The 24,161-nt window shown below is 41.4% G+C and overlaps 1 protein-coding gene and 3 long non-coding RNA genes across 10 annotated transcripts; all 4 read right to left on the bottom strand.

The window, feature by feature from the left end:
- Positions 1–11,433: 11,433 nt before the first annotated feature.
- On the bottom strand, positions 11,434–13,368 carry LOC129867464 (uncharacterized). The gene is made up of 3 exons (XM_055940896.1): positions 12,395–13,368; positions 12,009–12,116; positions 11,434–11,914 (listed from the first exon to the last, which is right to left on the bottom strand). The coding sequence occupies exons 1-3, from the start codon at positions 13,200–13,202 to the stop codon at positions 11,790–11,792; spliced, it is 1,041 nt and encodes a 346-aa protein (XP_055796871.1). The 5' UTR covers positions 13,203–13,368; the 3' UTR covers positions 11,434–11,789.
- Positions 13,369–13,689: 321 nt separating this feature from the next.
- On the bottom strand, positions 13,690–15,387 carry LOC129867467 (uncharacterized). 2 transcript variants are annotated; one of them, XR_008761622.1, is made up of 4 exons: positions 15,299–15,387; positions 14,691–14,852; positions 14,417–14,496; positions 13,690–13,777 (listed from the first exon to the last, which is right to left on the bottom strand). It is a non-coding gene; the product is annotated as an uncharacterized LOC129867467 (long non-coding RNA). The 2 variants fall into 2 exon arrangements; XR_008761621.1 differs by having other exon boundaries at positions 15,231–15,319.
- Positions 15,388–16,614: 1,227 nt separating this feature from the next.
- On the bottom strand, positions 16,615–18,503 carry LOC129867466 (uncharacterized). Of its 3 annotated transcripts, none has more exons than XR_008761619.1 (4): positions 18,415–18,503; positions 17,807–17,968; positions 17,533–17,612; positions 16,615–16,887 (listed from the first exon to the last, which is right to left on the bottom strand). It is a non-coding gene; the product is annotated as an uncharacterized LOC129867466 (long non-coding RNA). The 3 variants fall into 3 exon arrangements; XR_008761620.1 differs by having other exon boundaries at positions 18,372–18,460; XR_008761618.1 differs by having other exon boundaries at positions 18,347–18,435.
- Positions 18,504–19,250: 747 nt separating this feature from the next.
- On the bottom strand, positions 19,251–22,034 carry LOC129867465 (uncharacterized). 4 transcript variants are annotated; one of them, XR_008761614.1, is made up of 4 exons: positions 21,792–22,034; positions 20,442–20,603; positions 20,168–20,247; positions 19,251–19,523 (listed from the first exon to the last, which is right to left on the bottom strand). It is a non-coding gene; the product is annotated as an uncharacterized LOC129867465 (long non-coding RNA). The 4 variants fall into 4 exon arrangements; XR_008761616.1 differs by lacking the exon at positions 21,792–22,034 and adding an exon at positions 21,050–21,138; XR_008761617.1 differs by lacking the exon at positions 21,792–22,034 and adding an exon at positions 21,007–21,095.
- Positions 22,035–24,161: the final 2,127 nt, after the last annotated feature.

Genomic DNA, 24,161 nt, shown 5'->3' with positions numbered 1-24,161 from the left:
CTTAAGTCTCAGAGCAAGTGACGTAACTGATTGAAATGCTACTAGCGCGTACCCGCTAACTAGCTAGCCATTTCACATCCGTTACACTGGGGAGTAGGAACAGGGCATTTAGAGTACTGAAAAGGATGTGTAACTTCCAACATCTGATTCAGTATAAGCAGGCTCTAGTGAGAAGAACTATCTGTCAGGCAAAGAGGTCATGTTGGCGTCGGTTCTTGGCAGGGCGGACCCAGCGAGACCAACAAGCCAGAAGCTAGGGAAGGTCCCAGCGAGACCAACAAGCCAGAAGCTAGGGAAGGTCCCAGCGAGGCCAACAATCCGGAAGCCAGGAAAGGACCCAGCGAGACCAACAAGCTATTGCCGAATAGCTTTAACATCACATGTATGTAAGAAGAGCTTCTGGATATCAGGACAGCAATCACTCACCTCGGATTAGACAAAGATTTTTTCTTCAACAAGCAGGACGCACCGGACATTCTCCGAACACCTGACAACATCCCAGTTATTTGCAAGAGGAAGAGACGCAGGTACAGAGAACACAGAGCGGGGTGCCTCGTTAGAATCCGCAGAAGGTGAGTGGGAAGCTGCCGTTACCATCAATATTACTCGCCAACGTGCAAGATACAATCACTAATATCCTACCAACGGGACATCAAAAACTGTAATATCTTATGTTTCACGGAATCGTGGCTGAATGATGACATGGATATTCAGCTAGCAGGATATATGCTGCACCGGCAAGATAGAACAGCACACTACGGTAAGAAGAGGGGGGGGGTGGTCTGTGCATATTTGTAAACAACAGCTGGTGCACGAAATCTAAGGAAGTCTCTAGATTTTGCTCGCCTGAAGTAGACTATCTTGTGATAAATTGCAGATCACACTACTTGCCTAGAGAGTTTTCAGCTATACTTTTCGTGGCTGTTTATTTACCACCACAGACGGATGCTGGCACTAAGACCGCACTCAGTCAGCTGTATAAGGAAATAAGCAAACAGGAAACCGCTCCGGGGCTCCTAGTAGCCGGAGACTTTAATGCAGGGAAACTTAAATCAGTTCTACCAAATTTCTATCAACATGTTAAATGTGCAACCACCTGTACTCCACACACAGAGACATGTACAAAGCTCTCCCTCGCCCTCCATTTGGTAAATCCGACCACAATTATATCCTCCTGATTCCTGCTTACAAGCAAAAATTAAAGCAGGAACCACCAGTGACTCGGTCTATAAAAAAGTGATCAGATGAAGCAGATGCTAAACTACAGGACTGTTTTGCTATCACAGACTGGAACATGTTCTGGGATTCTTCCGATGGCATTGAGGAGTACACCACATCAGTCACTGGCTTTATCAATAAGTGCATCGAGGACGTCGTCCCCACAGTGACTGTACGTACATACCCCAACCAGAAGCCATGGATTACAGGCAACATTCGCACTGAGCTAAAGGTTAGAGCTGCAGCTTTCAAGGTGCGGGACTCCAACCCGGAAGCGTATAAGAAATCCAGCTATGCCCTCAGACGAACCATCAAAACAGGCAAAGCGTCAATAGAGGGCTAAGATTGAATCGTACTACACCGGCTCCGACGCTCGTCTTATGTGGCAGGGCTTGCAAACTATTACAGACTACAAAGGGAAGCACAGCCGCGAGCTGCCCAGTGACACGAGCCTATCAGACGAGCTAAATCCTATGCTCGTAAATCCTATCCTATGCTCGCTTCGAGGCAAGCAACACTGAGGCATGCATGAGAGCATCAGCTGTTCTGGACGACTGTGTGATCACGCTCTCCGTAGCCGACGTGAGTAAGACCTTTAAAAAGGTCAATATTCACAAGGCTGCAGGGCCAGACGGATTACCAGGACGTGTGCTCCGGGCATGTGCTGACCAACTGGCAGGTGTCTTCACTGACATTTTCAACATGTCCCTGTTTGAGTCTGTAATACCAACATGTTTCAAGCAGACCACCATAGTCCCTGTGCCCAAGAACACAAAGGCAACCTGCCTAAATGACTACAAACCCGTAGCACTCACGTCCGTAGCCATGAAGTGCTTTGAAAGGCTGGTAAGGGCTCACATCAACACCATTATCCCAGAAACCCTAGACCCACTCCAATTTGCATATCGCCCAAACAGATCCACAGATAATGCAATCTCTATTGCACTCCACACTGCCCTTCCCACCTGGACAAAAGGAACGCCTATGTGAGAATGCTATTCATTGACTACAGCTCAGCGGTCAACACCATAGTACCCTCAAAGCTCATCACTAAGCTAAGGATCCTGGGAACAAACACCTCCCTCTGCAACTGGATCGTGGACTTCCTGACGGGCCGCCCCCCAGTTGGTGAGGGTAGGTAGCAACACATCTGCCACGCTGATCCTCAACACTAGAGCCCCCCAGGGGTGCCTGCTCAGTCCCCTCCTGTACTCCCTTTTCACCCATGACTGCATGGCCAGGCAGGACTCCAACACCATCATTAAGTTTGCAGATGACACAACAGTGGCAGGCCTGATCACCGACAATGACGAGACAGCCTATAGGGAGGAGGTCAGAGACCTGGCCGGGTGGTGCCCGAATAACAACCTATCCCTCAACGTAACCAAGACTAAGGAGATGATTGTGGACTACAGGAAAAGGAGGACCGAGCACGCCCCCATTCTCATCGACGGGGCTGTAGTGGAGCAGGTTGAGAGCTTCAAGTTCCTTGGTGTCCTTGGTGTCCACATCACCAACAAACTAGAATGGTCCAAACACACCAAGACAGTCGTGAAGAGGGCACGACAAAGCCTTTTCCCCCTCAAGAAACTAAAAAGATTTGGCATGGGTCCTCAGATCCTCAAAAGGTTCTGCAACATCGAGAGCATCCTGACTGGTTGCATCACTGCCTGGTACGGCAATTGCTTGGCCTCCGACCTCAAGGCACTACAGAGGGTAGTGCTGACGGCCCAGTACATCACTGGGGCTAAGCTGCCTGCCATCCAGGACCTCTACACCAGGCGGTGTCAGAGGAAGGCCCTAAAAATTGTCAAAGTCCCCAGCTACCCCAGTCATAGACTGTTCTTTCTACTACCTCATGGCAAGCAGTACCGGAGTGCCAAGTCTAGGACAAAAAGGCTTCTCAACAGTTTTTACTGTCGGAAGTTTACATAAACCTTAGCCAAATACATTTAAACTCAGTTTTCACAATTCCTGACATTTAATCCTAGTAAAAATTCCCTGTCTTAGGTCATTTAGGATCACCACTATATTGTAAGAATGTTAAATGTCAGAATAATAGTAGAGAGAATTATTTATTTCAGCTTTTATTTCTTTCATCACATTCCCAGTGGGTCAGAAGTTTACATACACTCAATTAGTATTTGGTAGCATTACTTTTAAACTGTTTAACTTGGGTCAAACGTTACGGGTAGCCTTTCACAAGCTTCCCACAATAAGTTAGGTGAATTCTGGCCCATTCCTCCTGACAGAGCTGGTGTAACGGGGTCAGGTTAGTAGGCCTCCTTGCTCGCACATGCTTTTTCAGTTCTGCCCACAAATGTTCTATGGGGTTGAGGTCAGGGCTTTGTGATGGCCACTCCAATATTTTGACTTTGTTGTCCTTAAGCCATTCTGCCACAACTGAACTAGCTAGCTTGTAGCTTGTAGATTGTCCTGGGATATAAACACTGAGTTGTTATTTCACCTGAAATGCACAAGGTCCTCTACTCCGACAATTAATCCACACATAAAATGGTCAAACAAGTCCTTTCTAGTCATCTCTCCTCCTTCCAGGCTTTTCTTCTTTAGACTTTATATGGCGACTGGCATCTAAGGTGTATTACCACAACGACCGACCGACCTCAGTTCATCTTTCAATCACCCACGTGGGTATAACCAATGAGGAGATGGCACGTGGGTATATGCTTCTAAAAGCCAATGAGGAGATGGGAGAGGCAGGACTTGCATCGCGTTCTGCATCACAAATAGAAGCAACACAGACGCTCATTGGCGCACGCGAGCAGTGTGGGTGCAATGATTGAATAAAATGTATGTGCAAATTTATTTTGCAACGCTCGCGCATGCGACACGAGCGGTGTGGTCAGCATGTTATTCGCTACGTAAGGTTAATTTGATCGAATAGAAGTTTCGCAATGATAAAGTTGTTACGAGTGTATTGATATAAGTAGGGCACGTTACATCCCGGCAACTTTGAGAAAAAGCACTTTATATCTGCGTTGTCTCAAGTTGGCTATGCATATTCATGGTATGAGGCTCGTAGCATAGCATCTCTCTCCATTGAAACCAGGCGGTTGACGTCAACAACTGTAATCGAATATTCCAAAAAGGATTACAATACTGACATGTATCCACCAATCCAAAGAAAGGATAGGCGAGAGTTAGACAGCCCTCTGTGCCGCTTTGAGGAAAATGACTCTCATTGTTAGGGCAGAGAGAAATGTATCTTGTCAGTATATCCATAATCTTTGTCTAAGATAATCAAGAAATCTGTAATTAATTTTGACGTTATTGCCAAGGAGTTCTTAGTCGCACAATTTTACATATAGCTAAGATGTTTGGTGCAATTTTTTTTCACGAAACTAGAAGTAGACTGCAGACAGTCGGTGCATTCCTCTGCCAAGGCGGTTGGACGCATGCCAGATATTACAATGCCTGGATAGGTATTTTAAGTATCAGCTAACCGCATCAAGTCTAGGTCAAAAAGGCTCCTTAACAGCTTCTACTGCCAAGCTGTAAGACTGCTAAACCTTCTTAGGCCTCACTCCCCCCTATCTGAGATACCTACTGCCAAGCTGTAAGACTGCTAAACCCTCTTAGGCCTCACTCCCCCCTATCTGAGATACCTACTGCCAAGCTGTAAGAATGCTAAACCCTCTTAGGCCTCACTCCCCCCTATCTGAGATACCTACTGCCAAGCTGTAAGAATGCTAAACCCTCTTAGGCCTTACTCCCCCCTATCTGAGATACCTACTGCCAAGCTGTAAGACTGCTAAACCCTCTTAGGCCTTACTCCCCCCTATCTGAGATACCTACTGCCAAGCTGTAAGACTGCTAAACCCTCTTAGGCCTTACTCCCCCCTATCTGAGATACCTACTGCAGCCCTCATCCTCCACATACAACACCCGTTCTACCAGTCACGTTCTGTTAAAGGTCCCCAAAGCACACACATCCCTGGGTCTCTCCTCTTTTCAGTTCGCTGCAGCTAGCGGCTGTAACGAGCTGCAACAAACACTCAAACTGGACTGTTTTATCTCTTCATTCAAAGACTCAATCATGGACACTCTTACTGACAGTTGTGGCTGCTTCGCGTGGTGTATTGCTGTCTCTACCTTCTTGCCCTTTGTGCTGTTGTCTGCGCCCAATAATGTTTGTACCATGTTTTGTGGTACTACCATGTTGTGTTGCTACCATGTTGTGTTGTCATGTTGTGATGCTACCATGCTGTGTTTTCATGTGTTGCGGCCATGCTGTGTTGCTGCCATGCTATGTTGCCATGCCATGCTATGTTGTAGGTTTCTCTTTATGGAGTGTTGTGGTGTCTCTCTTGTCGTGATGTGTCATTTGCCCTATATTTTTTTATTTGTTTAATTTAACTCCAGCCCCCGTCCCCGCAGGAGGCCTTTTGCCTTCTGGGAGGCCGTCATTGTAAATAAGAATTTATTCTTAACTGACTTGCCTAGTTAAATAAAGGTTAAATAAAATAAACAGTTAATCAAATGGCTGCCCGGACTATTTGCATTGACCCCCTTTTTTATGCTGCTGCTAGTCACTGTTTATTATCTATGCAGTCACTTTACCTTGACCTACATGTACATATTACCCTAATTACCGTGACACGACTGTACCCCGCATATTGACTCAGTACTGCTGACTCAGTACTGCTGACTTTGCTTCACCTTGCTTTTCTGGTTAGCAGGATCCAATTTTCACCATCCAATTATTTCAGATCTACAGTTGTATTCAAGTTTCACTTTGCACGGACCTTGGCAATACGTTGGTAAAATAAGTATTCAAATATGTCAAATATTAGTTAGTAATTGCATTATCGGTGGTTCCAAACTTCTTCCATTAAGAATGAGTTCTTGGGGACCTTCAATGCTGCAGACATGGTTTGGTACCTTTCCCCAGATCTGTGCCTCAACACAATCTTGTCTCGGAGCTCTACAGACAATTCCTTCAACCGCATGGCTTGATTTTTGCTCTGACATTCACTGTCAACTGTGGGACCTTATACAGACAGGTGTGTGCCATTCCAAATCATGTCCAATCAATTGAATTTTACCACAGGTGGACTCCAATCATGTTGTCGAAACATCCCAATGTTGATGATCAATGTAAACACAATTTATCTGAGCTCAATTTCGAGTCTCATAGCAAAGGGTCTGAATACTTATGTAATTAAAGTATTTATATATTTTCTTATTGTTTATACATTTGCAAAAATGTCTAAAAAAACAGTTTTCGCTTTGTCATTATAGGGTATTGTGTGTAGATTGATGAGGAATTTTTATAATATGAATAATAAGGCTGCAACGAAACAAACCTGGGCAGAGGAACATACCGGGAGTCAACTACTATAGTGGATGACCCTAGTGAACCTGCAACAAAAGGCCCCTGAAGCTATAATGTCTAGTATTCGAGAAAGCAAACTATCACTTGTAGGTCGAGAAAGCAAGCACGCTACACTAAAGTGAAATACAACCTTTAGTTAACAACCCCTTTTAATCAGTCATTTCACATAACTTAAAGAAAGATACAGTACGTGGTTGCTCTTTGAAAATACAATGTGTTATTTGATAAGTTTATCGTAATTAATTAACTGCAGCAGTTTTACTCCATTAGTTCCATAACAAGCAGCGACTTCAAAACTATTAATGAATTGCATTAAAACAGTGAATGAGACGTACAATAAATATAATGTAGCAATACATATACAAACTATATACAGTGCAATTATACAATCCTTTAGTTTAAAATCTAAATACAAATTCAAGTAAACCCATTGGATTATGGTTGGATTAGTGCAACTGCTATTGTCATTACACAAAAACAAATGCTGGGTTAAAAACAACATTTAAATTTTTTTACATTTAAATTGGGTTGTTGATTTTGAGTCATCGAGCTATGATCCACCGGGTCAGATCAGAAGACTGGAGATGTGGCTTTGTGGGGAACTGGCTTTCAGATAGTTATTGTTGGCCACCTGTGAGAGTAAATGTAATTCCTAGTATTCTGTTTTGTTGTATTGTCAACACATGTTAAGGTTGAGCACTGACACTTTTGTAGCTTTAATAAGGCTTACAACAAGAGTATGAGTTCTTTAAGTGCATATGCATATTGCAATGTTGGGATATTTACCACTTTGTTATATTTATATAATGTTATACATTTAATATAAAAACATGTCATGTGCAAAAATATTAAGGAAAATTGAAATTTGCAGTGTACAAACTTAACAATGGGGCGGCAGGTAGCCTAGTGGTTAGAGCGTTGGGCCAGTAACCGAAAGGTTGCTGGATCGAATCCCCGAGCTGACAAGGTAAAAATATGTTGTTCTACCCCTGAACAAGGCAGTTAACCCACTGTTCCCCGGTTGTACACCAGTATTTCTACTTGCACATCCTCATCTGAACATCAATCACTCCAGTGTTAATTGCTAAATTGTAATTACTTTGCCACTATGGCCTATTTATTGCCTTACTTCATTTGCACACACTGTATACAGATTTTCTATTGTGTGTACGTTTGTTTTTGACTGTACGTTTGTTTATCCCATGTGTAACTCTGTGTTGTTGTTTTTGTCACACTGCTCTGCTTTATCTTGGCCAGGTCGCAGTTGTAAATGAGAACTTGTTCTCAACTGACCTAACTGGTTAAATAAAGGTTAAATTACAAATTAAAAAAGGCTGTCATTGTAAATAAGAACTTGTTCTTAACTGACTTGCCTAGTTAAATAAAGGTTAAAACAAAAGAAAAGATGAACATGAATGACATTTACTCTCACAAAAGGCCCAAAACAATTCCCCCGACAGGCCACACTTTTCAATTAATTTAACCATCTGTTGGGTTTTTAATTCACTTTCATCCTTGGTTTACCCATCAGATGTGTCTAATTGGGGGCGTGGCTTTCAGATAAGTATTTTTGGACAGCCATGACAGTAAAATTCATTCCTGTTCATCGTGATGTTTGTACACTGCAAATATAAATTTGCCTTAAATATTTTTGCACATTACATATTTTTATATACAATTAATAACATTATTATTTAAATATCATAACAAAGTGGTCACTATCCCAACATTGGGATACACATAGGCACTTGAGGAACTCAACTTGTGTAAACCTCATTAAGCTACAAAAGTGTCAGGACTCATCATGCGTTGACAATACAACAGAACAGATTAACCGGAATTACATTTACTCTCACAGCTGGCCAAAAATAACTATCTTAAAGCTACTTCCCTACTAAGCCACATCTCCAATCTTCTGATCTGACCCGGTGGATCATAGCTCAATAATACAACTAAGTTACCCAACTGGCTGGGTCAAATATAACTCAACGTTTGTTCTGTCCATTATTTACCCAGGCCTGGGTTGGTTTTTTATCCAAGGGCTGGGTTGTTTTTTTTATCCAGGGCTGGGTTGTTTTTTTACCCAGGGCTGGGTTGTTTTTTTACCCAGGGCTGGGTTGTTTTTTTATCCAGGGCTGGGTTGTTTTTTTACCCAGGGCTGGGTTGTTTTACCCAGGGCTGGGTTGTTTTTTTATCCAGGGCTGGGTTTTTTTTTTTTACAGGGCTGGGTTGTTTTTTTATACCCAGGGCTGGGTTGTTGTTTATACCCAGGGCTGGGTTGTTGTTTATACCCAGGGCTGGGTTGTTTTTTATACCCAGGGCTGGGTTGTTGTTTATACCCAGGGCTGGGTTGTTGTTTATACCCAGGGCTGGGTTGTTGTTTTACCCAGGGCTGGGTTGTTGTTTATACCCAGGGCTGGGTTGTTGTTTATACCCAGGGCTGGGTTGTTTTTTATACCCAGGGCTGGGTTGTTTTTTATCCAGGGCTGGGTTGTTGTTTATACCCAGGGCTGGGTTGTTGTTTTTATCCAGGGCTGGGTTGTTTTTATACCCAGGGCTGGGTTGTTGTTTTTATACCCAGGGCTGGGTTGTTTTTTTATCCAGGGCTGGGTTGTTTTTTATACCCAGGGCTGGGTTGTTTTTTATACCCAGGGCTGGGTTGTTTTTTATCCAGGGCTGGGTTGTTGTTTTATACCCAGGGCTGGGTTGTTTTTTTACCCAGGGCTGAGTTGTTGTTTATACCCAGGGCTGGGTTGTTGTTTATACCCAGGGCTGGGTTGTTGTTTATACCCAGGGCTGGGTTGTCGTTTATACCCAGGGCTGAGTTGTTGTTTATACCCAGGGCTGAGTTGATGTTTATACCCAGGGCTGGGTTGTTTTTTTTATCCAGGGCTGGGTTGTTTTTTTATACAGGGCTGGGTTGTTGTTTTATACCCAGGGCTTAGTTGTTGTTTATACCCAGGGCTGAGTTGTTGTTTATACCCAGGGCTGGGTTGTTGTTTATACCCAGGGCTGGGTTGTTGTTTATACCCAGGGCTGGGTTTTTTATACCCAGGGCTGGGTTGTTGTTTTACCCAGGGCTGGGTTGTTGTTTATACCCAGGGCTGGGTTGTTGTTTATACCCAGGGCTGAGTTGTTGTTTATACCCAGGGCTGAGTTGTTGCTTATACCCAGGGCTTAGTTGTTGTTTATACCCAGGGCTGAGTTGTTGTTTATACCCAGGGCTGGGTTGTTGTTTATACCCAGGGCTGGGTTGTTGTTTATACCCAGGGCTGGGTTGTTGTTTTACCCAGGGCTGGGTTGTTGTTTATACCCAGGGCTGGGTTGTTGTTTATACCCAGGGCTGAGTTGTTGTTTATACCCAGGGCTGAGTTGTTGCTTATACCCAGGGCTGAGTTGTTGTTTATACCCAGGGCTGGGTTGTTTTTTATACCCAGGGCTGAGTTGTTGTTTATACCCAGGGCTGAGTTGTTGTTTATACCCAGGGCTGGGTTGTTGTTTATACCCAGGGCTGGGTTGTTGTTTTACCCAGGGCTGGGTTGTTGTTTTACCCAGGGCTGGGTTGTTGTTTTACCCAGGGCTGGGTTGTTGTTTATACCCAGGGCTGGGTTGTTTTTATACCCAGGGCTGGGTTGTTGTTTTACCCAGGGCTGGGTTGTTGTTTATACCCAGGGCTGGGTTGTTTTTATACCCAGGGCTGGGTTGTTTTTATACCCAGGGATGGGTTGTTTTTATACCCAGGGCTGGGTTGTTGTTTATACCCAGGGCTGGGTTGTTGTTTTACCCAGGGCTGGGTTGTTGTTTTACCCAGGGCTGGGTTGTTGTTTATACCCAGGCCTGGGTTGTTTTTTATACCCAGGGCTGAGTTGTTGTTTATACCCAGGGCTGAGTTGTTGTTTATACCCAGGGCTGAGTTGTTGTTTATACCCAGGGCTGAGTTGTTGTTTATACCCAGGGCTGAGTTGTTGTTTATACCCAGGGCTAGGTTGTTGTTTATACCCAGGGCTGGGTTGTTTTTTATACCCAGGGCTGAGTTGTTGTTTATACCCAGGGCTGAGTTGTTGTTTATACCCAGGGCTGGGTTGTTGTTTATACCCAGGGCTGGGTTGTTGTTTTACCCAGGGCTGGGTTGTTGTTTTACCCAGGGCTGGGTTGTTGTTTTACCCAGGGCTGGGTTGTTGTTTATACCCAGGGCTGGGTTGTTTTTATACCCAGGGCTGGGTTGTTGTTTTACCCAGGGCTGGGTTGTTGTTTATACCCAGGGCTGGGTTGTTTTTATACCCAGGGCTGGGTTGTTTTTATACCCAGGGATGGGTTGTTTTTATACCCAGGGCTGGGTTGTTGTTTATACCCAGGGCTGGGTTGTTGTTTTACCCAGGGCTGGGTTGTTGTTTTACCCAGGGCTGGGTTGTTGTTTATACCCAGGCCTGGGTTGTTTTTTATACCCAGGGCTGAGTTGTTGTTTATACCCAGGGCTGAGTTGTTGTTTATACCCAGGGCTGAGTTGTTGTTTATACCCAGGGCTGAGTTGTTGTTTATACCCAGGGCTGAGTTGTTGTTTATACCCAGGGCTAGGTTGTTGTTTATACCCAGGGCTGAGTTGTTGTTTATACCCAGGGCTGGGTTGTTTTTAACCCACTTTTTTTTTTATGTCGACTGAATTTCTAAGGCACCATGCCGTCTCACATTTTGGACTTTCTAATTGTTTCTAACTCTTTCTCATTGCGCCTTATTAAATCTATATTGTTTTAAAAAACAATGTTTTCAAACTCACTAGTTGCTTAATATTAATTGAAGTCAAGCAAAATAAAATAACATCAAAACACTTACCGAACAGAATGAAGTAAATGGTCATAGTGTTCGTTGGTCACACATTTTTTCATTGTTGTTTTACAATTCAAGGTGGGCTCTTTGTAACAACAAAAACACATATTACATGACAATTATTTCAAGTGACAACATACAAGGATGGTTATGTAACAGAGTAACCACACAAGATACGCATGTACACTAAATGTATTAAGTTGCGTAACTTGAGTTATCTCTAAACTCAAATTTATCATAATCACAGGCTAATGTATCAACTCTTCCGTGACTGATCATCAACACATTGTAAGGCCAATGTGTCAGTCACGTGACTTAACTGCAGACTTGTACAGACACCAATGTTCCTTGAGACCAATTTTGAGTATTGTCCACAGTTGGACATGGGAAATCATGACCCATGAGTGTCATCATGACTGTCCTTTTTGGTTACACCACAATCTGACTCTGCCTGGGGTCCAGCGGACAAAACACCAGTCTTCAGAGGGATCCCTTCCTCTGCACAAGCAGCGTCACCTGAAAAACAACAGCATTGAACTGTTATCTACCCTATTTACCGTCAAGGACGCACATGGAAAGCGGAATGGGAAGAGGACAACATTTGTTATACCTCTTTGCCTGTTTGCTGAAGTGTTGTTGGCCTGGCTGCTGTGTCTTCTAGGCCAAGGCAAACATTGGAATGGTCTGAAAAACATGTGCCCTCTTTCCTCAGAATTATCTGCAAAGGCAATAATCAGCATGAACATTTGGCAGCAAATCTATGGATTGCTTAATGAATGTTTATTTTGTTCTGAAGTCCACTAGCCTGTGAGAATATCGAATGCATGAAAAACGTCTCCAGTCGTATGTGTGTCATGAACTGACCTACATAGGCTATATGCCTATGGCCAAACAGTTAAAATCATAAAAATGATAAAAGTACAAACAATTCATAAGGCCTATAACATAACTGACCATGGTTAATAAACCACAAACATTTGAAAATGTGTATTTCACCTGAGGATTGGGCCGAATAGATGGCTTTGCAGGCATATTTCTTGATGGCCAGCATTCTATCCTCCGTCTTGGGAATGAAATGCCCTGCCCAGATGGCTTCTGGTGGATGTTTCCGAAACACTGAACGAAGCAGGCCCTCCAGAAATCCCACTGATTCACGCGTCTCGTTGCTCTCACCTATTGAGCGTATTAACCCGACTAGTGCTGGGCGGACACCGGCACGTTTCACACGTGACCTAACATCCTTCAGAATTTCTCTCAGGTAAATTGCGTTTGCACTGCCACTCAAAAACTCCTGTCTAAATATGAATATTATAATAGGATAGTCTATTATTCGCTTTCCTCTACAACTGTTCATGCTTGAGGTTTTGGTCTTTTGGACGTTCCCATTGAGCCTCGGTGGTCCTTTATCCTCTCCCATAGACTTGGCACTTAACACTAAATCCTTTGGCCTCGTTGACAGAGGTATTTCGTTCCCCTGGGCTTGAGGCAAAGTCTTACAGTTGATTACTGTTTCGCATGTCCCATTATTTTCGCTTGTAATATCCCCTTGACTATTTGGAGAGGAATAAACCTGACCATTAGTGTTGTTGGTTTGGCCCGTGCCAAGGTTTTCAGTGCGCCCGCTATGAAACATGTCCTGAATGAACTCCTTTAATATCCCACTGGCTTCGTCCTCCTCACCCGATTTGACGGCATCACTTATTAAGTATATATTCTCTTTACCTCCAATTTGACGCAGTACTTGCTGAAATTCGATGTCCTCGGTGGGCTGCGGTGTGTCCTTTGGATAGATCGGACAAGCCATAGTAAATCGCCCTCTTTGCTCTTTAGTATTTAGCTACAAGACAACGCACACCGCTCAGACCACGCTCAAAAGAGTTTAAAAAACGTCAAAATATCAGTTTTATTTACATGGACTATTGTACTTGGGAGCTCCATGCACAAACATGAAATGTGTACATAAGAAACTTCCCAAAGCGCTGAAGGAAAGAAGCACCGGAAGAAAGGGTGGGATTAAAGACTCTATGCCTATTGCTATTGGTTAGCCAGTCTTATGGGCGGGGTTGTCTGTCTTGTTTTTTGAGCCAACAAATATACCATAAAATGTTTCATCATAATGAAGTTCATTTTTAATACATCTGATATAACAGGCAAATAAACCAATTTGAGAGTAATCTTACAGCACTACAGAGATAGACTATAAATAAACAAGAAGACAACAGAGAATAAAGAATTGAAGGAAGTCTGCATCTTCAGGTGGAGAGGTTCAGAAGAGTCCACGATGTGATGCAATCTCAGTGGTCAGAGGTCACTCTTTCTTATTCCCAGTATTCGCAGGGAAAGCACCCCTCTGTTCTCTCCAAGACTGTAGAGAACTGGCTTCTCAAAAAGAACAGAGAGATCATGAAGTTACTTATGAACATAACTTGAACATTCAAACACAGTTGACTATGCCTATGTTATTACAGTATCATTAATCCCTAGTTAATCCATAGTGTGTCCTACTTTGTTTTTACTGCACTCTGAGTATTAGTGGGGTTTTTTTCTTGCTTGCTACAGTGTGTTTCTTAATCAATGTGTGCCTTTTCAGTGTGAATAACCCTAACTGAAACCTAAACTTTGTAACTAGCCACAATCTCTGATGACATTAGTGTAGTAATTTCTTGATAATGGCTTTCTTTACAAGAGCTTATATGGCTCTTTTAAGTGCCAAGCCTTAAAATATACAAGCGCCACAACAATAGTTGACCCTTTTACAATAAATTAATGATAAACCTGAGTGACTGCCCAAAGCTAACACAAACTGCTCAGTCATTGACCTTTAGACTTGCTGATTAATGGTTGACAGCAGGCAGTTTCACTTTATTTGACATTTATACTGTTGACATTCAGATTATCATCATTGGGAAATTTTGGGGTATTTTTGACATTTACCGTTATTGTTATTAACGTAACTTTTTGTTTTACAGTATCAGTATGATCGCATAAAGTTTGGTTGTTTGTGTAAACAGTACTAACCTCTTTGTATAGGGCAAAAAGTAACTCAGGGACAATAAATTCTCTTGGACCAAAGAGTGCCACATGCACACCTAAACGGACTGAAAAAATGTTTTTATTTCAAAAGTGTATTAGAAAATGGACACAGTATGTATTCAGCTATTTTGGCCATAGTGTGGAGACGGTCTGGTCAAGGTCAATCGCCTTACAATATATTTCCACAGAATAACACAAACTCTGTCACAAACTCATTCATTATTCAAAGTAAACAGCAGATATGAAAAGTTAGCACTACCTGTGATTTTTCTCTTTGACCCTGGATCCTTTTGACTGGCAAACTTAGTTGGTGGACCAGAGTCTAGGTTTGGGAGGACAGAAACTTCAGAAGGTGTAGAGACAGAGTTGTTTCCCTCACGTGCGACATATCTCTCTTCTGTTGTCCATTCTGCAGACAAGCCTGTTGGATATCAGGGTAATATGTACATGTAGGTCGAGGTAAAGTGACTGCATAGATAATAAACAGAGACTAGCAGCAGCATTGAAAAGGGGGTCAATGCAAATAGTCCGGGCAGCCATTTGATTAACTGTTTATTTCATTTAACCTTTATTTAACTAGGCAAGTCAGTTAAGAACAAATTCTTATTTACAATGACGTCCTACATCGGCCAAACTCAGACGACGCTGGGCCAATAAATGGTGTATATCAGTTTCAGATTTCCAGTCAAAATAGATTTTTATGGTTTCAATGTTGCCAGAAACTATACTAATTACCAGTGAGTTTGCAAAAAGAATAAAACACAAAAATTAAATCATGAAACGATCTGTTATATTTTACCTCTTCGTTTGAACTTTTGTTTTACCTTTCATGATTCACTTCCTCTGACAAATAACAAGCGCACTTACTATTTATACTAAGTAAATCTGTCCCAGTGAGCAGGTGACATGGTAACCTGTTGACATTGATGGTTCCAATGTGAGTTTTTGCCCATCAGTTGACCCTCTGCGTGTGCTCCTTCACCCAGGCCAGTCCTGTGAGCTAGCAGGGTCTATCAGTAGTATCAGGCTAGTCCTGTGAGTTAGCAGGGTCTATCAGTAGTATCAGGCTAGTCCTGTGAGCTAGCAGGGTCTATCAGTAGTATCAGGCCAGTCCTGTGAGATAGCAGGGTCTATCAGTAGTATCAGGCTAGTCCTGTGAGCTAGCAGGGTCTATCAGTAGTATCAGGCTAGTCCTGTGAGCTAGCAGGGTCTATCAGTAGTATCAGGCTAGTCCTGTGAGATAGCAGGGTCTATCAGTAGTATCAGGCTAGTCCTGTGAGCTAGCAGGGTCTATCAGTAGTATCAGGCCAGTCCTGTGAGATAGCAGGGTCTATCAGTAGTATCAGGCTAGTCCTGTGAGATAGCAGGGTCTATCAGTAGTATCAGGCTAGTCCTGTGAGCTAGCAGGGTCTATCAGTAGTATCAGGCCAGTCCTGTGAGCTAGCAGGGTCTATCAGTAGTATCAGGCTAGTCCTGTGAGATAGCAGGGTCTATCAGTAGTATCAGGCTAGTCCTGTGAGCTAGCAGGGTCTATCAGTAGTATCAGGCCAGTCCTGTGAGCTAGCAGGGTCTATCAGTAGTATCAGGCTAGTCCTGTGAGCTAGCAGGGTCTATCAGTAGTATCAGGCCAGTCCTGTGAGCTAGCAGGGTCTATCAGTAGTATCAGGCTAGTCCTGTGAGTTAGCAGGGTCTATCAGTAGTATCAGGCTAGTCCTGTGAGATAGCAGGGTCTATCAGTAGTATCAGGCTAGTCCTGTGAGTTAGCAGGGTCTATCAGTAGTATCAGGCTAGTCCTGTGAGTTAGCAGGGTCTATCAGTAGTATCAGGCTAGTCCTGTGAGCTAGCAGGGTCTATCAGTAGTATCAGGCTAGTCCTGTGAGTTAGCAGGGTCTATCAGTAGTATCAGGCTAGTCCTGTGAGATAGCAGGGTCTATCAGTAGTATCAGGCTAGTCCTGTGAGATAGCAGGGTCTATCAGTAGTATCAGGCTAGTCCTGTGAGATAGCAGGGTCTATCAGTAGTATCAGGCTAGTCCTGTGAGATAGCAGGGTCTATCAGTAGTATCAGGCTAGTCCTGTGAGATAGCAGGGTCTATCAGTAGTATCGCCCATAAGACTGGTTAGCCAGTCTTATGGGCGGGGTTGTCTGTCTTGTTTTTTGAGCCAACAAATATACCATAAAATGTTTCATCATAATGAAGTTCATTTTTAATACATCTGATATAACAGGCAAATAAACCAATTTGAGAGTAATCTTACAGCACTACAGAGATAGACTATAAATAAACAAGAAGACAACAGAGAATAAAGAATTGAAGGAAGTCTGCATCTTCAGGTGGAGAGGTTCAGAAGAGTCCACGATGTGATGCAATCTCAGTGGTCAGAGGTCACTCTTTCTTATTCCCAGTATTCGCAGGGAAAGCACCCCTCTGTTCTCTCCAAGACTGTAGAGAACTGGCTTCTCAAAAAGAACAGAGAGATCATGAAGTTACTTATGAACATAACTTGAACATTCAAACACAGTTGACTATGCCTATGTTATTACAGTATCATTAATCCCTAGTTAATCCATAGTGTGTCCTGCTGTTACTTTGTTTTTACTGCACTCTGAGTATTAGTGGGGTTTTTTTCTTGCTTGCTACAGTGTGTTTCTTAATCAATGTGTGCCTTTTCAGTGTGAATAACCCTAACTGAAACCTAAACTTTGTAACTAGCCACAATCTCTGATGACATTAGTGTAGTAATTTCTTGATAATGGCTTTCTTTACAAGAGCTTATATGGCTCTTTTAAGTGCCAAGCCTTAAAATATACAAGCGCCACAACAATAGTTGACCCTTTTACAATAAATTAAGGATAAACCTGAGTGACTGCCCAAAGCTAACACAAACTGCTCAGTCATTGACCTTTAGACTTGCTGATTAATGGTTGACAGCAGGCAGTTTCACTTTATTTGACATTTATACTGTTGACATTCAGATTATCATCATTGGGAAATTTGGGGGTATTTTTTACATTTACCGTTATTGTTATTAACGTAACTTTTTGTTTTACAGTATCAGTATGATCGCATAAAGTTTGATTGTTTGTGTAAACAGTACTAACCTCTTTGTATAGGGCAAGAAGTAACTCAGGGACAATAAATTCTCTTGGACCAAAGAGTGCCACATGCACACCTAAACGGACTGAAAAAATGTTTTTATTTCAAAAGTGTAGTAGAAAATGGACACAGTATGTATTCAGCTATTTTGGCCATAGTGTGGAGACGGTCTGGTCAAGGTCAATCGTCTTACAACATATTTCCACAGAATAACACAAACTCTGTCACAAACTCATTCATTATTCAAAGTAAACAGCAGATATGAAAAGTTAGCACTACCTGTGATTTTTCTCTTTGACCCTGGATCCTTTTGAATGGCAAACTTAGTTGGTGGACCAGAGTCTAGGTTTGGGAGGACAGAAACTTCAGAAGATGTAGAGACAGAGTTGTTTCCCTCACGTGCGACATATCTCTCTTCTGTTGTCCATTCTGCAGACAAGCCTGTTGGATATCAGGGTAATATGTACATGTAGGTCGAGGTAAAGTGACTGCATAGATAATAAACAGAGACTAGCAGCAGCATAGAAAAGAGGGTCAATGCAAATAGTCCGGGCAGCCATTTGATTAACTGTTTATTTTATTTAACCTTTATTTAACTAGGCAAGTCAGTTAAGAACAAATTCTTATTTACAATGACGTCCTACACCGGCCAAACTCAGACGACGCTGGGCCAATAAATGGTGTATATCAGTTTCAGATTTCCAGTCAAAATAGATTTTTATGGTTTCAATGTTGCCAGAAACTATACTAATTACCAGTGAGTTTGCAAAAAGAATAAAACACAAAAATTAAATCATGAAACGATCTGTTATATTTTACCTCTTCGTTTGAACTTTTGTTTTACCTTTCATGATTCACTTCCTCTGACAAATAACAAGCGCACTTACTATTTATACTAAGTAAATCTGTCCCAGTGAGCAGGTGACATGGTAACCTGTTGACATTGATGGTTCCAATGTGAGTTTTTGCCCATCAGTTGACCCTCTGCGTGTGCTCCTTCACCCAGGCCAGTCCTGTGAGCTAGCAGGGTCTATCAGTAGTATCAGGCTAGTCCTGTGAGTTAGCAGGGTCTATCAGTAGTATCAGGCTAGTCCTGTGAGCTAGCAGGGTCTATCAGTAGTATCAGGCCAGTCCTGTGAGATAGCAGGGTCTATCAGTAGTATCAGGCTAGTCCTGTGAGCTAGCAGGGTCTATCAGTAGTATCAGGCTAGTCCTGTGAGCTAGCAGGGTCTATCAGTAGTATCAGGCTAGTCCTGTGAGATAGCAGGGTCTATCAGTAGTATCAGGCTAGTCCTGTGAGCTAGCAGGGTCTATCAGTAGTATCAGTCTAGTCCTGTGAGCTAGCAGGGTCTATCAGTAGTATCAGGCCAGTCCTGTGAGCTAGCAGGGTCTATCAGTAGTATCAGGCTAGTCCTGTGAGCTAGCAGGGTCTATCAGTAGTATCAGGCCAGTCCTGTGAGCTAGCAGGGTCTATCAGTAGTATCAGGCTAGTCCTGTGAGATAGCAGGGTCTATCAGTAGTATCAGGCTAGTCCTGTGAGATAGCAGGGTCTATCAGTAGTATCAGGCTAGTCCTGTGAGATAGCAGGGTCTATCAGTAGTATCAGGCTAGTCCTGTGAGATAGCAGGGTCTATCAGTAGTATCGCCCATAAGACTGGTTAGCCAGTCTTATGGGCGGGGTTGTCTGTCTTGTTTTTTGAGCCAACAAATATACCATAAAATGTTTCATCATAATGAAGTTCATTTTTAATACATCTGATATAACAGGCAAATAAACCAATTTGAGAGTAATCTTACAGCACTACAGAGATAGACTATAAATAAACAAGAAGACAACAGAGAATAAAGAATTGAAGGAAGTCTGCATCTTCAGGTGGAGAGGTTCAGAAGAGTCCACGATGTGATGCAATCTCAGTGGTCAGAGGTCACTCTTTCTTATTCCCAGTATTCGCAGGGAAAGCACCCCTCTGTTCTCTCCAAGACTGTAGAGAACTGGCTTCTCAAAAAGAACAGAGAGATCATGAAGTTACTTATGAACATAACTTGAACATTCAAACACAGTTGACTATGCCTATGTTATTACAGTATCATTAATCCCTAGTTAATCCATAGTGTGTCCTGCTGTTACTTTGTTTTTACTGCACTCTGAGTATTAGTGTTTTTTTTTCTTGCTTGCTACAGTGTGTTTCTTAATCAATGTGTGCCTTTTCAGTGTGAATAACCCTAACTGAAACCTAAACTTTGTAACTAGCCACAATCTCTGATGACATTAGTGTAGTAATTTCTTGATAATGGCTTTCTTTACAAGAGCTTATATGGCTCTTTTAAGTGCCAAGCCTTAAAATATACAAGCGCCACAACAATAGTTGACCCTTTTACAATAAATTAATGATAAACCTGAGTGACTGCCCAAAGCTAACACAAACTGCTCAGTCATTGACCTTTAGACTTACTGATTAATGGTTGACAGCAGGCAGTTTCACTTTATTTGACATTTATACTGTTGACATTCAGATTATCATCATTGGGAAATTTTGGGGTATTTTTGACATTTACCATTATTGTTATTAACGTAACTTTTTGTTTTACAGTATCAGTATGATCGCATAAAGTTTGGTCGTTTGTGTAAACAGTACTAACCTCTTTGTATAGGGCAAGAAGTAACTCAGGGACAATAAATTCTCTTGGACCAAAGAGTGCCACATGCACACCTAAACGGACTGAAAAAATGTTTTTATTTCAAAAGAGTATTAGAAAATGGACACAGTATGTATTCAGCTATTTTGGCCATAGTGTGGAGACGGTCTGGTCAAGGTCAATCGCCTTACAATATATTTCCACAGAATAACACAAACTCTGTCACAAACTCATTCATTATTCAAAGTAAACAGCAGATATGAAAAGTTAGCACTACCTGTGATTTTTCTCTTTGACCCTGGATCCTTTTGAATGGCAAACTTAGTTGGTGGACCAGAGTCTAGGTTTGGGAGGACAGAAACTTCAGAAGATGTAGAGACAGAGTTGTTTCCCTCACGTGCGACATATCTCTCTTCTGTTGTCCATTCTGCAGACAAGCCTGTTGGATATCAGGGTAATATGTACATGTAGGTCGAGGTAAAGTGACTGCATAGATAATAAACAGAGACTAGCAGCAGCATAGAAAAGAGGGTCAATGCAAATAGTCCGGGCAGCCATTTGATTAACTGTTTATTTTATTTAACCTTTATTTAACTAGGCAAGTCAGTTAAGAACAAATTCTTATTTACAATGACGTCCTACACCGGCCAAACTCAGACGACGCTGGGCCAATAAATGGTGTATATCAGTTTCAGATTTCCAGTCAAAATAGATTTTTATGGTTTCAATGTTGCCAGAAACTATACTAATTACCAGTGAGTTTGCAAAAAGAATAAAACACAAAAATTAAATCATGAAACGATCTGTTATATTTTACCTCTTCGTTTGAACTTTTGTTTTACCTTTCATGATTCACTTCCTCTGACAAATAACAAGCGCACTTACTATTTATACTAAGTAAATCTGTCCCAGTGAGCAGGTGACATGGTAACCTGTTGACATTGATGGTTCCAATGTGAGTTTTTGCCCATCAGTTGACCCTCTGCGTGTGCTCCTTCACCCAGGCCAGTCCTGTGAGCTAGCAGGGTCTATCAGTAGTATCAGGCTAGTCCTGTGAGCTAGCAGGGTCTATCAGTAGTATCTGGAACATTTGTTTGGAGTAGTTTGACCGGATATAATTTGTAAAGCAGACAATGTCTCTTACCCTGTTGCCATTGTTCAATGTGACATTGAGATGGTGGCTATTCATGTTCTTTTCTTTTATGAACATTGGCTGAAAAGAAAGTATTATGACCGGTAATGTTGATCCTTTGTTCAGAAATTGGTGAACTGGAGTGGTTTCTGAGATGGTGAAGTGAATTTGTTCTATACCAAATCTTATCAAATCATCATTATACTGAATAAGTTATATTTCCAGTACAACACACTCTCTTTAAAAAAAAAAAAAGATTTGTTCTTATGAAAGGACTGAGAGAATGGTATTATTCACAGCTCAATGACATTAGACCAGTGCGAATCCAATTTTGAAATACTTAACAGTGGTCTGTCATGCATAGTGAGGTAATTTTATCATAAATGTAATAATGGCAACCAATGGCAGTTTGTCTGTTTACAACTGTTATTAATCACAATATTAGTCTCAATTGTACCTTGAATACACATCAACATAATTCTCTGAATTCCTTACCTACTGCCGCCACAGAATAGGTCCTGAAGAGTAGAAGGGAAAGTAGTTGACCAACAACAAAAACGGTCTGGAGTCTATTGTTAAAGGCCCAATCGGCCTGTTCTCTGCTCATGTTGGTGAGCAGAACTGTAATTGTAGCAATTGAGAGACTACAGTCACAATGTGATGTGGCATTGTGAGTATAGAGTTCAAATACATTATCTGATGGCCCAGAGCTTTTTTGCAAAGGGTGTAATTTCAGCTACCTTTTGTCTGCAACCCAAAAGAGGAGCAAGTCCTTAAAGGGCTGGAATCCTTTTTGAAATAGTGGTGGGATTAATACGAAGATGATTAGTTTGACAAATTAGTTTTAGACCAAACAAATAAACAAACTAAGCCATATCAATGTAGTTAAACAGGTTAATGTACTATTTGCATCGACACCCTTTTTTATGCTGCTGCTAGTCACTGTTTATTATCTATGCAGTCACTTTACCTCGACCTACATATTACCCTGATATCCAACAGGCTTTTCTGCAGAATGGACAACTGAAGAGAGATATGTCGCACGTGAGGGAAACAACTCTGTCTCTACACCTTCTGAAGTTTCTGTCCTCCCAAACCTAGACTCTGGTCCACCAACTAAGTTAACCAATCAAAAGGATCCAGGGTCAAAGAGAAAAATCACAGGTAGTGCTAACTTTTCATATCTGCTGTTTAATTTGAATAATGAATGAGTTTGTGACATTAGAGTTTACCAATAAAATTGGCGGCTGGTGAAGTAGACATACTTGGTATTTACATCTCAAAAAATATAAATGAACTTATCACAATTCATTTCAATAGAAAGTTAGCAAAAATAGATACGATTCTGAAACGATGGTGAGGTAAATACTTGTTTATTTATGGAAAAATCACATTGATTAACTCTTTTGTCCTATCACAGTTTACTTACTTATTAATGGCACTGCCTACTCCAGATGACTCGTTTTTTAAATCATATGAGCAAAAAATATTTCATTTTCTTTGGAATTCTAAGTCAGACAAAATTAAACGTGCCAATTTATATAATGAACATGAGTTTGGGGGGCTAAAATGATTAAATATTAAAGCTTTAAACCTCTCATTAAAAGCTTCACTCATACATAAGTTATACTGAAACTCCAAATGGTTCTCCAGTAGATTATTAAGGCTCATCCTTTGTTCCAAAGTGGCCTTTTCTCCTTTATACAGATTACAACTTCTCATTTCCAATTTTGTTTAAAGTATCGCTCTTTCTTAAACAGGCCATGCAAAGCTGGTTACAATTTCAGTTTTATCCTCCAGAAAACATAGAACAAATATTACAACTGTCATGGTTAAACTCAAATATACTGATTATGGAAAAGAATGTACATTTTTTAAATTATATTTATTAATGATATTATTAATAGAAACGGAGGAGTTATTTTTTAAATATTATTTTACCTTTATTTATACAGGTTTTTCTCATTGAGATAATATCTCTTTTCCAAGAGAGACCTGGTCCAATAGCAGCAGGGGGAACAACGTTTCAGACAAAATAACTTACATACACTAACACAACATTAAACAAAACTATAAACACAAATACATATTACATTAAAAACACAAACATCTTGACTTTTTATGTCACATATGCAGTTATCGAAAATATATGGGAATATCTGCTCAATCCAAACTTACAACCAACTGATTGCAGCATTACCACAAACATGGAGGAGGCAAGTGGAAAAGGGCATAAATAGAAAAATATACCAGTTTCATCTGAGGACAAACATGTTGACAGCTACGCCATACAGGTTGAAAAATAAATGGGAGGAGAGTTTCGATGTACCAATTCCATGGCACATGGTTTATGAACTGGCACAAAAAAACTACACTTGATTCAACACTTAGAGTTTTTCAATTTAAATGATTATAAAACATTCTTGCCACCAACAGAATGCTATATATATGGGGCATACAACAATCTCATCTGTAGATTTTGCTGCGAAGAGACAGAATCAATAGATCATTTATTCTGGTATTGTCCCTATGTAGGTTGTTTCTGGTCACAGGTTCAGAAATGGTTAAAAAAACACAACATGCATTTAAAATTGACCCTACAAATAGCAGTGTTGGGAGATCTGGAAAGCCATAGTCAGTCAATAAATAATATAATAATAATACTGGTAGGAAAGGTTTTCATCTTTAGCTCACAATCTGTGGATACAAAAAAATGAAAAAATACAGAAAAAAAATACAGAAAAAAATGGAAAAATACTGAAAAAATGATGTAAAACACCACAGCACAATTGAAAATATATGGCATATGGAAACCGAACAAGGCTGGTCGATGGCGATAGGTGGGATGGGCTGAGAGTGGCTGAG

This window comes from Salvelinus fontinalis, chromosome 12 (genome assembly GCF_029448725.1).
Source record: "Salvelinus fontinalis isolate EN_2023a chromosome 12, ASM2944872v1, whole genome shotgun sequence".
Classification (NCBI taxonomy): Eukaryota; Metazoa; Chordata; class Actinopteri; order Salmoniformes; family Salmonidae; genus Salvelinus; species Salvelinus fontinalis.
This window is presented reverse-complemented; position numbering and strand designations above follow the sequence as displayed.

Bases quoted from the DNA above. Each gene is read 5' to 3' on its own strand.
- LOC129867464 (XM_055940896.1), bottom strand. From the start codon at position 13,202: ATGGCTTGTCCGATCTATCCAAAGGACACACCGCAGCCCACCGAGGAC. The intron at 12,117-12,394 runs GTGAAATACACA...TTGCCTTTGCAG, and splicing joins CTATTCGGCCCAATCCTCAG to ATAATTCTGAGGAAAGAGGG. The intron at 11,915-12,008 runs GTATAACAAATG...GTTGTTTTTCAG, and splicing joins TTCAGCAAACAGGCAAAGAG to GTGACGCTGCTTGTGCAGAG.